Source organism: Trachymyrmex cornetzi, unplaced genomic scaffold (genome assembly GCF_001594075.2).
Source record: "Trachymyrmex cornetzi isolate Tcor2-1 unplaced genomic scaffold, Tcor1.1 scaffold67, whole genome shotgun sequence".
Taxonomy (NCBI): Eukaryota; Metazoa; Arthropoda; class Insecta; order Hymenoptera; family Formicidae; genus Trachymyrmex; species Trachymyrmex cornetzi.
Window position 1 is genome coordinate 3144741 of NW_017299992.1, and position 13338 is coordinate 3158078.

Sequence of the window (13338 nt, forward strand, 5' to 3'; positions counted from 1 at the left end):
CGAGGGTCACACTTGATGCATGTATAAACAACCTTCGTGCAAATGTTAAACGCTGCCTACGTGCAACAAACTACGCGAATTCATCGTGCGCGAGATAACATCAATCATCGCGGTGGATGTTCCACGAATTCGCATGCTTGCCGAAGAGATTCGTAATATTCAGGGTGTCACAAAAACATTCTACATTAACCGCATGATCTAACGGACAAATTGAATGAAAGATTGCTTCAAGTATGAATTGAATCTTACATGAAATAAAGAAAATTGAAATACAACATTTCTTTTAATTAATTTTACAGCTGTGGGCCTTTCTTTAAACAAAATTTTAATCAAATCTTTTCGATTATATGATATTTGATTATGAAAATGCTTTGTGCTCTTAAAAGATCGATTGAGAATCATCAAATTATTTGTGAATGAAGAATAAAGAACAGGATAAAAGTTTTCATAACTGTCAATAGATAACGACTGGATGGTAAAGCAAGTAATTGAAATTTCACACGATCAGATTCAGATAATAATAGCAGCTGTCGATATAAAATTTTATTTGTATTGGTAGTTTGCGAGAAAAGTTCACGATGTACGGGAAATCTCAGAAGTGACTTCAACTTCAAGCCGCGAAAAGTAGGTCGAATCTCCAAATAAGATTCTCCATTTACGAACCAAAAGGGAAACGAACGTGCGATTCATTAACGGGAGCTCTTTATCCACTTTTACCAGGGCGATGAAATTAATCGGATTCCCTGGTGTGAATCGCTTTGATGGAGTGCACTTTTGCGTTCTATGAACTACGTGATTTGGTTAAATAGCGGACGGATGGACGGAACAGGGATTATTATCATGCTTGAACCGCTACGTGTCCTTTATTGCTCTTATTTCTTGCTACGCGTTGCACCTATCCATAATGAGCCGGCAATTTTTCAGAGTCGAACGACCTTATGATCGCATACGCGTTACGTCAAATTAAAGAGCAACAGGTGTCTCTGCTGATCATCCGATGTACTCCGCGTTAAAATAGTAGCGGCGCGATATGACGGCGCCGCCGGGATATATTCATTCCGACATGGGTAAAAAGCGTGTCAGAATATTATCGCGCGTAATTGGATCTTTAAGCTCGAGATCTCAAATATCGAACTGTAACTCAACATCCTGCGATTATTTCTGCTAAGTGACCGCGGTATTAATTAACCGATCAGTTTCAATGTTTCTAACGTTAAAACAGAATAATGAAATAATGAATAATTCAAAATATTGTTTGCATTGCACTTAACAATATTTTTTAAATTTTATCTTGTTTTATTTTATTTATTTTTGAAAAAATGTTATATTTAGAATGTTATTGAGTTATTTTTCAAAAACTTATAGAGAATACAAATTCATCATATCACTTTAAATCACTAATTACGTTATCAAAACTGATTTACTAAAAAAATCAATAAAGTCTATAATTGAAAAACAACATTAACATCGATAGATAAATTTAACGATTTAAAATAAACATACGCGAGTACGATTAAACTATTCTTATTTTATACAATCAGGAAAGATATAGTTTTATTGTTAATTTAAATATACTACCGATATTTGCTTTGTTTCGAAACTGTTGTAGTTCTCCATTGTTAAACTCTAGGAATAATAAACCAAACTATAATTCCATTGATATTATTTCAAAGGAAACGAAACAAATTCATTAATCTATCCGAGTTCTATAAAAGTCATACACGCGCAGTGCGTAGGAACGTTCAATTATTCCGACCTTAACCATTCTTAGCAAGGACGCTTACCGAGAGGCGCAATACGTCACCGACAGAGTCGACCAACGTCACGGGGGCGCCTCGGGTGACGTCAGTGGCATGCTAAATGAGATTAGGCTTGCAAGGGTTTATTTGCGGCCCACGCATTTTACTTCCCCCGCAAGGGAAACGTCATGTAGTATGCAGGATGTATCTACATACTTATACGCGGCACCGGAGGCGCGTATCTTTTAAATGCGTGCCGCTTCCTTCGATTAAATTTATTTATGCATTTATCAAATTTATTTATTCATTTATTAAATCAGTTCATAATATAAAATAGTTTTGCCATTGATATAAAAGGAAGATTACGAGAATGTAATATTGAAGGATATATACACGCCATTATGAAGATTCGTATTTCAGCATTCGATCATTTAAGTATTGGCTTAAATGTGAATTTAAATTAATAATTACATATTTAAGTATTAAAACTTACTTCACTAATTTTTTCTCATAAATTGCACATTTAAAAAAAATCCTTAATGATAAATAAAAACTTGATAATAATTTTTGGGAGATAAAAACAATTTTAACGAAAGCCTGATTAATGATATAAACTAATCTACTTTGTATACTTTTGTCTTTCCTTTACTCTCGTTTTTCTGAGTTATTTTCAAATTTCTGAAAATAGGTCACAATGGTAGCTGTGACCATGACGTTACGATTTTTAAGATTTAACCTGACAGGAAATAGAATAGTGGCAGGTTACACGTATTTTTAAATAATGTTCGTTTATTTAAGATTGACATTATGCATGACAAGTTGGACACTGTGTATACATATTTCTCACCGTGTTCTCAGCACACTTATTTAGTGTGGGAAATGTGAAGGAAGGTATCCAGAGGAGCGCAATACTTATAAGACGAATAAAGATAGAAGCGAAGAGAGCATAGAGAAAGGAACAACGATAAGCTATCGGAAAGTTGGTAAGAACTAGAGAAGGGTGTAAAAGAGAGAAAAGAAAGAAAGAGAGAGCAGGAAGGAAGAAAAAAGAGAAAGAAGATAATAAAGAGAAAAGGAGAAAGAGGGATATAAACGCAAAAGAGAGAGTTGAAGAACGATGAAGACTATAGGGAGGAGGTTCGGAGGGATTCAGAAGAAGAGAGAGAAGGCAGTAGCGAGTGATATCTGACAGAGGGAAAGGGACGAAGATTTCCTGGCGGCAAAGCGCCTCGTGCCGCTGGAGGCGGTGGCGGTGGCGGCGGCGGCGGCGGCGGCGGCGGCATAAATCGGCTGAAGGGAAAACTTTTTGGGCGCGGAGTTGCCGGTCGGTATGTCCGCGCGCAAACGCGCGTATGTGCATGTATATGTACACATATGTGTATGTGGTTTTATCTGACGGTACTCGGGGATGTTGCGGGTTGATTTATCGCCTGTCGTTGCCATGGAAACCTCGGCGTGACCGGCTTTCGCGGCACCCTCATATCCGAGTCGACTCTGGTTTGCTCTATTCCCCGCCGCGTCTCGCTCGCTTCTGCTCTCATCCCCCTCTTTCCCCGCTCTATACGCATCGCTCTATCTCTTACTCGTCCTCGCTTTCCTCCGTCCTCATCTCCTCACCCCCCTTCGCCGTAGGCTTCTCTCCGTCCTTCTCTCTCCGCCAGACTTTATCCCCTCTCGACTGCTCTTCTCTCTTTCTTCGCAGTACACGCGATCTATGTCCCCCTTCATCACATGCCACCCCAAACCCCGATCCCTCTTCCTCTCTGTTTGCTCTACGTACGTCTTCTTGCCTCTCCAAACGAGTCTTCCTCTTCGGTTCTTTCTTCCTTTCATTCTTCTGTAAAGTCATTCCATCTCGTTTTCGCGTTCTCTACGCTTCGCCTCTATCTCACTATTCCTGTCCCTCGTTCATGCTGTTTCTCCTTAATCGTATCGTCTCCCTCGCACCCTTTAGACACCTTTCTCTCTCCTTCATTCGTCTCCACTCTCGTGCTCGTTTCCTCTCTCTCAGTCGAACTCCCCAGGATCCCTTCGTTTCTCGTCATTCGTCTCTTTCCATCCCTCTAGACTTCTCTTCGCCCACTCCCTCCTACGTTCTCACTCTCTCTCTCTCTCCCCCACTCTCTCGGCAAGAACCAGTACCACTAGCACACCCACGCCACCACCCCATAACCTCCCCGATCGCCCTTTTCCACGCTCCTGACCGGGAATGCGCCCTCATCTCCCACTCTCTGTCTCTTTGTCTCCCTCTCACTTTCTCTCTCCCTCTCTTTCTCCTTTTCGTTTCTACATCGAGTTTCTTCATCTATTCGCCTACCCTTCCCTAGTTTCCTTTCCTTCGCCCATTCTCATCTTCCCTTCGGTATGCACCCTACGCCACTATCGCCTTCCGTCGCAAGGCCGAAACTCCCTGGAGGAACGTCAAGGAGCCGAGTATCGGCGGAATCCTCCGCAAGGAACTGCACACCTCCGCAATCTTCCATCGACGATGCCTTCAATCACATTGACGGGCCTATCTTTTTATTAAGTCTTGCAATCCACACATGAATCCGTCCGTGCGAATAATCAAGACAAGTCTTTTTACTCCGTTTATGTTAATTCATAAAACAAGTTTGAATTAGTGAACGTAATACGTAACAGCACTTTTGGCATCATGACATTTACACATTTTATTTTGGGGATTTATTTAAAAAAAGAAATAAATTAAATTCTTATGTAGAAAACTTTTTCATCAATTAAATTGTCTTCACTCTCATAAATTATTTTATTTTCGTAAGTTTGGATAACGATATCAACTTTAACAATCAAGTGCGCATACACGAATTAATTTTCTTTCTCTCCCTCTTTGGCTGATTCATTTGTATTCTTCGTTAGAATTTGAATAATCATACTATTCAACATCCTATCAATTAATAATATCACTGGCTTGCACTATTATGGAATAATATTTATAATAGTGTTTGTTAATGATATGCACTATTATATAAAAACATTTTTACTTTTTTTTTATTTTTAACGGTATCAACATTTATTTCTTATATTCCTACGAATTTCATTTTAGAGCCGAATTGATTTGTCGAGCTGGTTATCGACGGAGTCGCAAGGTTGAAATAATTTTTTTAATTATACTGTAAATATAATATAATATAATAAGTATGTATAATATTATTATATTATGATGCAATCTCTCTCTGTAACGTAAATATAACGTTATTCAAATCTAAAGAATAGAACAATACCTTGTAAAGTATAATTATATAGTAACTTTTTAATTTTTTAAATATGATAGAGAACTGTTGATTAATTCATATTGTTCGTTAAATATCTTTATATTTTAAGAGAATCTACGTAATAATATTACATTTTACAGTGTATTATCGACTGTCGTTAATACGTTTCCTGGCTTAATCCGGTTTCGCGGTAAAATTCTAAGATTGAAAAGCATTCGATACCCATACCATGAACATGTTCGGATTCGCAACTTTGCAGATTGCACTTTCGTATCGATCGCAAGAACGACGAAAGATTCATCTTACACGTCGGGCCATCTGCGCGTTATTCGCTCCCACGATTTTAACGCGAGCTAGATGCTTGACTGAAGGAGAGAATCGATTGGCATATGCAGGCCCAATTAGGGATGCAGCTGAGAATTACGAAAGTATCTTACACCATCGTTGAATTACTTTCTTGAGAGACGATCGCGAGTTTCATAACGAGAGGTCCCAATTACTTTCACGAATAATTCCGCGCTGCTTAGAGACGCCGGTAGACTATCGAATAAAACGTTTAACCAGACGATCGCGCAAATCTCCGTCATAGCAATACGACTTCCTGATTTTTTCCGAGGACAGTTCAGACATCGAGGCTGGTGCGAAACAAGTGGAATTTCATGATACATAATAGTATCAATACTTTCACTCTCTAGATTTAACATGAAATACGTCAATTTAAATTTCTTTAAGCAAAAATACTAATGAGAATTTTACAATTTTAATGTCGTAAATCAAAACTGTAGCATTTATTGAAATAAAAATTATGTAGTAATTATTGAGAGCTCTAATTTGAACATTATATCAATTCATTTGTTATATATATCTACATCAAAAGCATTCAAAATAATTTGTTTTATTAAAAGCACAAATTACAACAAGTGGTACTGGGATTGAGCCAATTATGATCACCATGTTCAACATTAGAATATATATTACATTCTTTTAAAAGAAATCTAATAATTATCATCGAAAAATACAAAGAATGAAAAAATGTCTGATATCGAAGTAATTCTCCAAATTACTTGAAGGTGCTGCATTCCTTGGAAATTCAATGGAAACTAGTATCGAACGATTAGCCGATGGTAAGAGCAATCCACGAATATTATGCCTCTGTATTATCGACGCCAGAATTATGCATTTAAACGTACGTACGTATCTTTATGGTATGTCGAATTAGCGAGATAAATTCGCGACGCTTACACCGAGACGCTTTTCAGCGAATTGATTTCTTTTCCGCAATAATCCAAGAATACGTCGTATCGCGGGGCACCCTTTTTACTCACAGACATTAACTAATTGAAATGGAAGAGCGGCCAGGGAAGAGAGTAGATGGGTGGTCGAAAAAGATTTACACAAAGAGTAAAAGCACGAGCAAAAACGAGTGGGTAACAAAAAAGCCGACGGCTCTGGAAGGAGAGACCAGGGCGCCAGAAATGTTCTCGGCCAGTCGTTGTCGGTCTCATTGTTATCGACCCGCTGGGATCTCTGGCGTCATTGCTAACGTGATCACGTCGTGGCTATCACCTTCCTACCTGGCAGCACCTTCCTATATCCACGTCGTGACGTAGTTTCGTGCTTCGCCGCGAAAGGTCATAGCAACATCCGTATATATTCTAGACCGAACGTTTGCTTTTAAGAAAAATTGCGGAAAAAGAATTTTCCCCGTAAAAAAATTAAATGTTATTTCTTTAATTCCACAAAATCTAATTAGGTCGTTGAATTACATTTATATTTGATTGCATCAGTACTCGATCATATGAAAAACGGAATAAATAAATAAATTTAGATAATAACGAAACGAATTTTGAATTAAAAGCTGTCATTTTTATTTATTCTTTTCAATCATTACGACTTATTTTAGAAATATTTCTAATCGTTTTGCAGCAATCACTTTTACGTATAACGTATATACTTTTCCTGAAATTTTATCTTTCCTTCGTTTATTGCATTTACTTAGATATATTGTCAAAAAAACTTCTATTTATTGTAAAGTATGATATTTAAATATACTACTAAATTTTGTATTATTTATATGTTTAAAATATATATACATATTTATTATATATAAATTCATTGTATTAGTACTATTATAGTAATTAATCTTTTTAATTATAGAAAATGATATTATTTTTAGTTTATCGTTTATCACACATATTTTTATCATTATTTTCAAATAACAGTTTTCAATAAGATTATAAGCATTTAAATGATAAATATGTAATTATTACGTTTCGGTTCATACATTTTATATTTGTATCGTTTCATAATAAGCAGAAAAAAATTCACGCTTTATACAACAACGAAGAACGGGTTGCATACAACTAGGTTATAAAGATAAATATTGACGCAAAGTTACACCTTTCTTGTGCTAATCCTACTAATCAGCGACGTGTTTGAACAGTAAGGATAGTGAGTAAAAATAGTTTTGACCTTCTTAATTTTTATAGCGCTATTCTTATTTGCATTCTAGTCACGTGTTGTGACTTCTTATGACAGAATAAAGATCGCGGAAACTTTGTTACGAATTATTCATAACAACAATTATAATGCTAAACATGTACGCAAAAGCAATACATTTTATTAATAGTCTTTTAAAACATAAAAAATATATTGAGTGTGATTAAGCACGGTGAAAATACACACACACACACACACACACACACACACACACACACACACACATATATATTTCCACCATATTTTTATTATATATATATATATATGTATGTATTATAGAAGCAAAATAAAAAAATATGTACATGTATAAATATTGCTAAGTAATGTTTTTTTTTTAATAATTACAATCCATTAATATTCTTACAATTGAATATTATAAAACTCGAATATTTTTTAAAAATTAATTTTATTTTATAGCAATTGATATACTTCTATCAATTTTTTTTATATTTTTATTAATATACATCTACCTTTAATTAATTTTTTTTTAAAACCTTAACTTAATCACTATATGATAAAATATTTGTCTCTACTTTGTCTTTTATCAGTTATTTTTTTATTTAATTTCATGAAATATAAATTTAAAAGGTTTAAAAGTGGAACATCTTTGATAATAAAATATCTTTATATGTCATGCGGTGCATTGTTTTCAGAATATATAATACACAAGATAAGGAACAAGATACATAATCTGTGAAGAAAATCCTGCAAAATGACTAATACGTTACACGACTTTGTCACGTTTGTATTTTTAAGAATATGCATACTCTTGTCTATATAAATGAGCAGAGAAAATTTGCTTGAGATTATAACGGTTACAGAGTGTGTAACAAAGTACATCTAATATAATAATATAAAACGAACAACTCTATATAGTTGCAATAAAAAATTGTATAGAAAATACAGTAAAGAACAAAATGTTACGTCTAAGTATTTCGGTTGGACTGTTTATTTTGTATGGAACTGTCTTGACAAAGGTACCAAAAAAAATTTATAATATTTCTTATATATATATTACACATTTTTTATATATATATAAATCAGTAGATACTACACATATATATAAACATATAATTATAAGCATATGCTTTTCAAATAACGTTTCTGAAAATAATTTATTTTACTACATTTTTATCATGCACTGTAACACCATATACGCTGACAAGAATAATCAAATTTATTATTAGATTTCTGTATTAATTATTCATGATATATATTATTTTTGTATTTTACTTTTCGAAAAATTAGATCACTGAACATATACTGTATCAATATAAAAGATATTCATATTATCAAACTAGGGAAATATAGCTTGATTATAGCATAAATTTTATTGAATACGTATTTATGTATTTTCCAAATTAAAAATATCAATTTAAGCAGATAATTAATTTAGAGTTTTTTAAACATAAATTTATAATAAAAAAAACGACTTTGCATAAACTTTTATATTGTTTATTAAATTCTAATTTATAATTAATAAATTTGAATAATAAATTTAATTTAATTTAAGAACGTCTTTAGAAATTATAAGATATTGTTCCTACAACGGTTGGCGTAAATGAAAATTAAAATTAAAAGTAAGAGAGAGAAGAGAACAGAATATAATTAACAAATAATATGTATAATATTTAGTATGTAATGTCTCATGGCGGATTACAACATTATGTTTCACCCGAAACTAATCATGCTTCACGAATCCGAAGATTTGGTTTCACACAACTAGATGAGCTACGTCAAACTTTTTGTCACTCGTTTTGCAAATCTGCAGATACCATGCCATATTTCTTTAATTTGGTGTGTATTGTGAAATGTCCAGAATTGTGTTTACCACATCGTACGACAACGGAAAGTAAGTACAACGAAAAGTAAGATCAATTGCAGTAACTACAATTTTATAATGCATAGAGATTGTAGATAAAAAAATCAGCATTTAAAAATTATATACATATATGTATGTATATATACTATAATATATATGTACATATATAATTCACATTAAATTGTTTAAGCATTAAAGATCTAGCTTCGACCGATATAGACATTTCTAGTTCGTATTGATTGTGTTCTCACATGTACGATCTAAAAATATGTTTCTTATAATTTAAAAATATAAATTCTAGAATATATTCATTAACTCTGTAATTGCTTATTTTATGGAAATATTAAAAGTAATTGAATAATCCCTTTACATTTCCTTTATGATTATCCAGAATTTATTAATTTCATATTGATCGGCGCGATCCTTTATTAACGAAATTTTTATGTCTATATTATAGATGAGATTATAGAAATTCTAGGAAAGATGAGTCAACTAATTACATTACATGACTTTGAGCAAAAATTACACTAGTCAACCACAAAGAGTCATATGACTCAGTTGGCGCCTACCAATGCCTATTCTTGGGAGCAAGTAACACGTTGGCCAATCACAGAATAGCTAGTCACGTCATCAATTGCTCATCTTTCCTAAGATTTTTAGATGAGATTATAAGAGTGTGTTTAGGAATTACGCACAGATGCATGGTATGCATTTTGCTATAGTATACGTAACGTAAACTAAGCCTAAAGTTATCTGGACGAATTCCTAAATGCACCCAGTTTAGAAATTAATAAAAAAAGTATCTAATTATTAGGATAAGTTAATCTAATTTCCAAAAAAATTTAATTTTATATCTAATAACTTTGGCGCTATATACAACATATACATTGCATATATTTCATATTCTGCATGAAGACGGTAGTAATTATAAGTTTTATATGCATATATACATTTATAACTGTTTATTGATAATAAATAACCTAATATCTTTGTTACTTATGAGTTTATGAAATATAAAATACTTAATGTATTGATAAATCGTTCAGTTTAAAATTTAAGTTAAAATTCAATGCAATCAAATATCGAATTTAAAATAACTACTAATAAAATTGTAATAATATTAATATAATAGGTAATTGATATTTTAGGAAGAAAATTTTGATTAATTAGTTGATTATCGGTAATCCCTAATCAGATACAACAACGGAAAATATATCATCTACACCAGCAGAAACTGCTCCGCCTGCACAAGGACCGAACTCAATGCCCCACTCAGCACCAGAAATGGGCGTAATGCCCATTCAGTCCGGGCCAGCTCCGAACATAATACCCTCGTCCGGATCGGGTATAGGTGGAACGCCTCAGTCCGGATCAGGATCGAACACAGCACTCCCGTCCGGATCAGGTACAGGTGGAACGTCTCAGAACGGAGCAGGTCCGAACACAGGACTCCCGTCCGGACCAGGTACAGGTGGAATGTTTCAGTCCGGAGCAGGTTCGAACACACCACTCTCGTTCGAACCAGGAATAGGTGCACCATCTCAGTCCGGAGCAGGTCCGAACACAGGACTCCCGTCTGGACCAGGTACAGGTGGATCGTCTCAGTTCGGAGCAGGTCCGAACACAGGACTCCCGTCTGGACCAGGTACAGGTGGATCGTCTCAGTCCGGAGCAGGTCCGAACACAGGACTCCCATCTGGACCAGGTACAGGTGGAACGTCTCAGCCCGGAGCAGATTCGAACGCAGCACCCCCGTCCGGACCAGGTACAGGTGGATCGTCTCAGCCCGGAGCAGATTCGAACGCAGCACCCCCGTCCGGACCAGGTACAGGTGAAACGTCTTAGTCCGGATCAGGGCAAACCCATGATCTACATAAAGTTAAGAGCCCGCACAAATAAAAAGCAAATTATGACATCAAAATAAAAAAAGTTGATGATATGAATATAAAAAAGACAACAATATATTGATACCAACAATAAATACGATAAATGAATTAAAAATAAATGGAACAAATGCAAAACTGAAAAACTCTTAATTTTCTTAAAAGGTATGGTATGTTAAAATTATTTTCGCAAAATTTGTATATTTTCAATTTATTATATTATACTGAATATGAAAACGAAATTATAATCTAAATAAGATAAAACATTACAATTACGTATTATCTGATTCTTATTAATTAAAAGCTTATTAATTCAGAACACTTAACTTTAGTAAGCTATCCTAGTCCAATTTTGATGAAGTTTTACAGATATGTACTAACTAAATGTAGTCAAATTTAAAAGAAATGCGAAAATGCTTCTTTTTTGAAATATTTCAATTTTATTTAATTGGCTTAATTAACGTTTTCTATACCAGCAGGAACTAGTCCGCTTGCACAAGAACAGAACTCAGGGCCCCAGTCAGCACCAGAAATGAGCGTAATACCCATTCAGTCCGGGCCAGCTCCGAACACAATACCCTCGTCCGGATCGAGTACAGGTGGAACGTAAGATTTTGACATAAGAAAATAATTACAATTACAAATTGTTTTGTTGACTAAATAGTTTTGTTACTATATTGAGAAATTGTATTTACGTATAATGTTTACAAAATATCATTATTATAAAAAAATAATGAATAAAGTCTTATATTTTTATATTTTATTGTATTATAAGTATTTCAAACACACATAAAAGGAGGTAAAATTAGACATTATTTTTACAAAATTAAATATTAGTAATCTATTGTTTGATTAATAATTTGTACAGGAAAATTATTTTTTAATTTCATAAAACTGTCACCTTGCATATTTTATTGTTTGCATTATTGTTTGCTAATCTTCACGAGTTCATTTTTAGTACATGATAGATTCGTTATTGTAGGAAGGCGAAAAATTTAAACGTGTTGTCGATTAAATTCAAGTTTAGTGTAATTGATCTTAATAATAATACATAGGACCTTGGAACACGGTATTGGTGAGTAATTATAATAGTGCTGCTCTGATTGTACAGAAATTGCAAAAAACTTATAGTGGTACTTTCCATGTGTGTTTATTTTAAATATTCATTTTGTATGTCTTACATACAAAAAATAAATTTGTAAAGATTAACAAAAGCTTCAACGCAAGATGAGGAAATTAAAAAATAATTTTCTATATAAATTATTAATCAAATAATACAGATAATTAAAAATAATGTTAAATAATACTTCCTGCTGTTATTTAAATACTAATAATATAATAAAATATAGGAAAATAAGATTTTTATTAAACAAATTCAAGTAAAGAAATGAACAAGATTTAAAGACTCTTTAAATTAATACAATGAAAAAATAATGGCAAAATACAAATAGGCGTTAGAAGTCAACGCTGGATATTATATTGCGCTATGTTAACTAATACCTATTGATATGTCACAAATTCAATTTTGTACGTTTTGGCTCACTATTTGAGTCATCCTCAGCAATAAAAAATTACCGCTTATCGGACTACGTCTCGCACAATCGTAGTTCCGACCTCCAATAATGCAGTCGCAGTGGAAATGTAGTAAAAGACAACCATCTTCAACATAGTCTTTTAGAGATTTTTATTCTTTGTTTTTCTTTAAATAATTTTGTATTAACATTGTACTTACAATTTCTCAATATACTAATATAAAATTATCAAGTAAAAATTATTTCTAATTATTTTTTAGTACCAAAATTTTAAAAAACGTTAATCAAGCGGAATAAATAAAATTTCAATATTTCGAAAATTAAATATTTCCACACCTCCGCATTTATGGATTCAACTATATTTAGTTAGTACTACACATCTAAAATTTTATCGAAATCGAACTTGAGTAGCTTACTAAATTTTTATTATTAAGAATTACTGAATATTGTGAGTATCTAATAACTAAACAATAAATAGTATAAAAATTCGATAAATTTTATAAACTTGTTTGTACTTTATGCAATAGGTGTCATCATATTCTCTAAATATATTGCATTTCAAGAAAGATTTCTTCTCTATCTAGAATCACTGGTATAGAACGTTGATAAAAACGATATTGATATTACCAACGT

The 13338-nt window shown here is 33.2% G+C and overlaps 1 protein-coding gene across 1 annotated transcript; it reads left to right on the forward strand.

Annotated features, from left to right (window-relative positions):
* The first annotated feature begins 8292 nt into the window (after positions 1-8292).
* On the forward strand, positions 8293-11783 carry LOC108767211 (hyphally regulated cell wall protein 1). Its single transcript, XM_018516949.1, has 5 exons — positions 8293-8445; positions 9104-9320; positions 10486-10588; positions 10652-11115; positions 11650-11783. Exons 1-5 carry the CDS (start codon positions 8386-8388, stop codon positions 11781-11783), a joined length of 978 nt encoding a protein of 325 aa, XP_018372451.1. The 5' UTR covers positions 8293-8385.
* Positions 11784-13338: the final 1555 nt, after the last annotated feature.

Excerpts from the sequence above, each read along its gene's own strand:
- LOC108767211 (XM_018516949.1), top strand. The coding sequence starts at position 8,386 with ATGTTACGTCTAAGTATTTCGGTTGGACTGTTTATTTTGTATGGAACT. Across the intron at positions 8,446-9,103 it reads ATGGAACTGTCTTGACAAAG|TATGTAATGTCTCATGGCGG; the intron begins GTACCAAAAAAA and ends TATAATATTTAG. Across the intron at positions 11,116-11,649 it reads AGCACCCCCGTCCGGACCAG|CAGGAACTAGTCCGCTTGCA; the intron begins GTACAGGTGAAA and ends TTTCTATACCAG.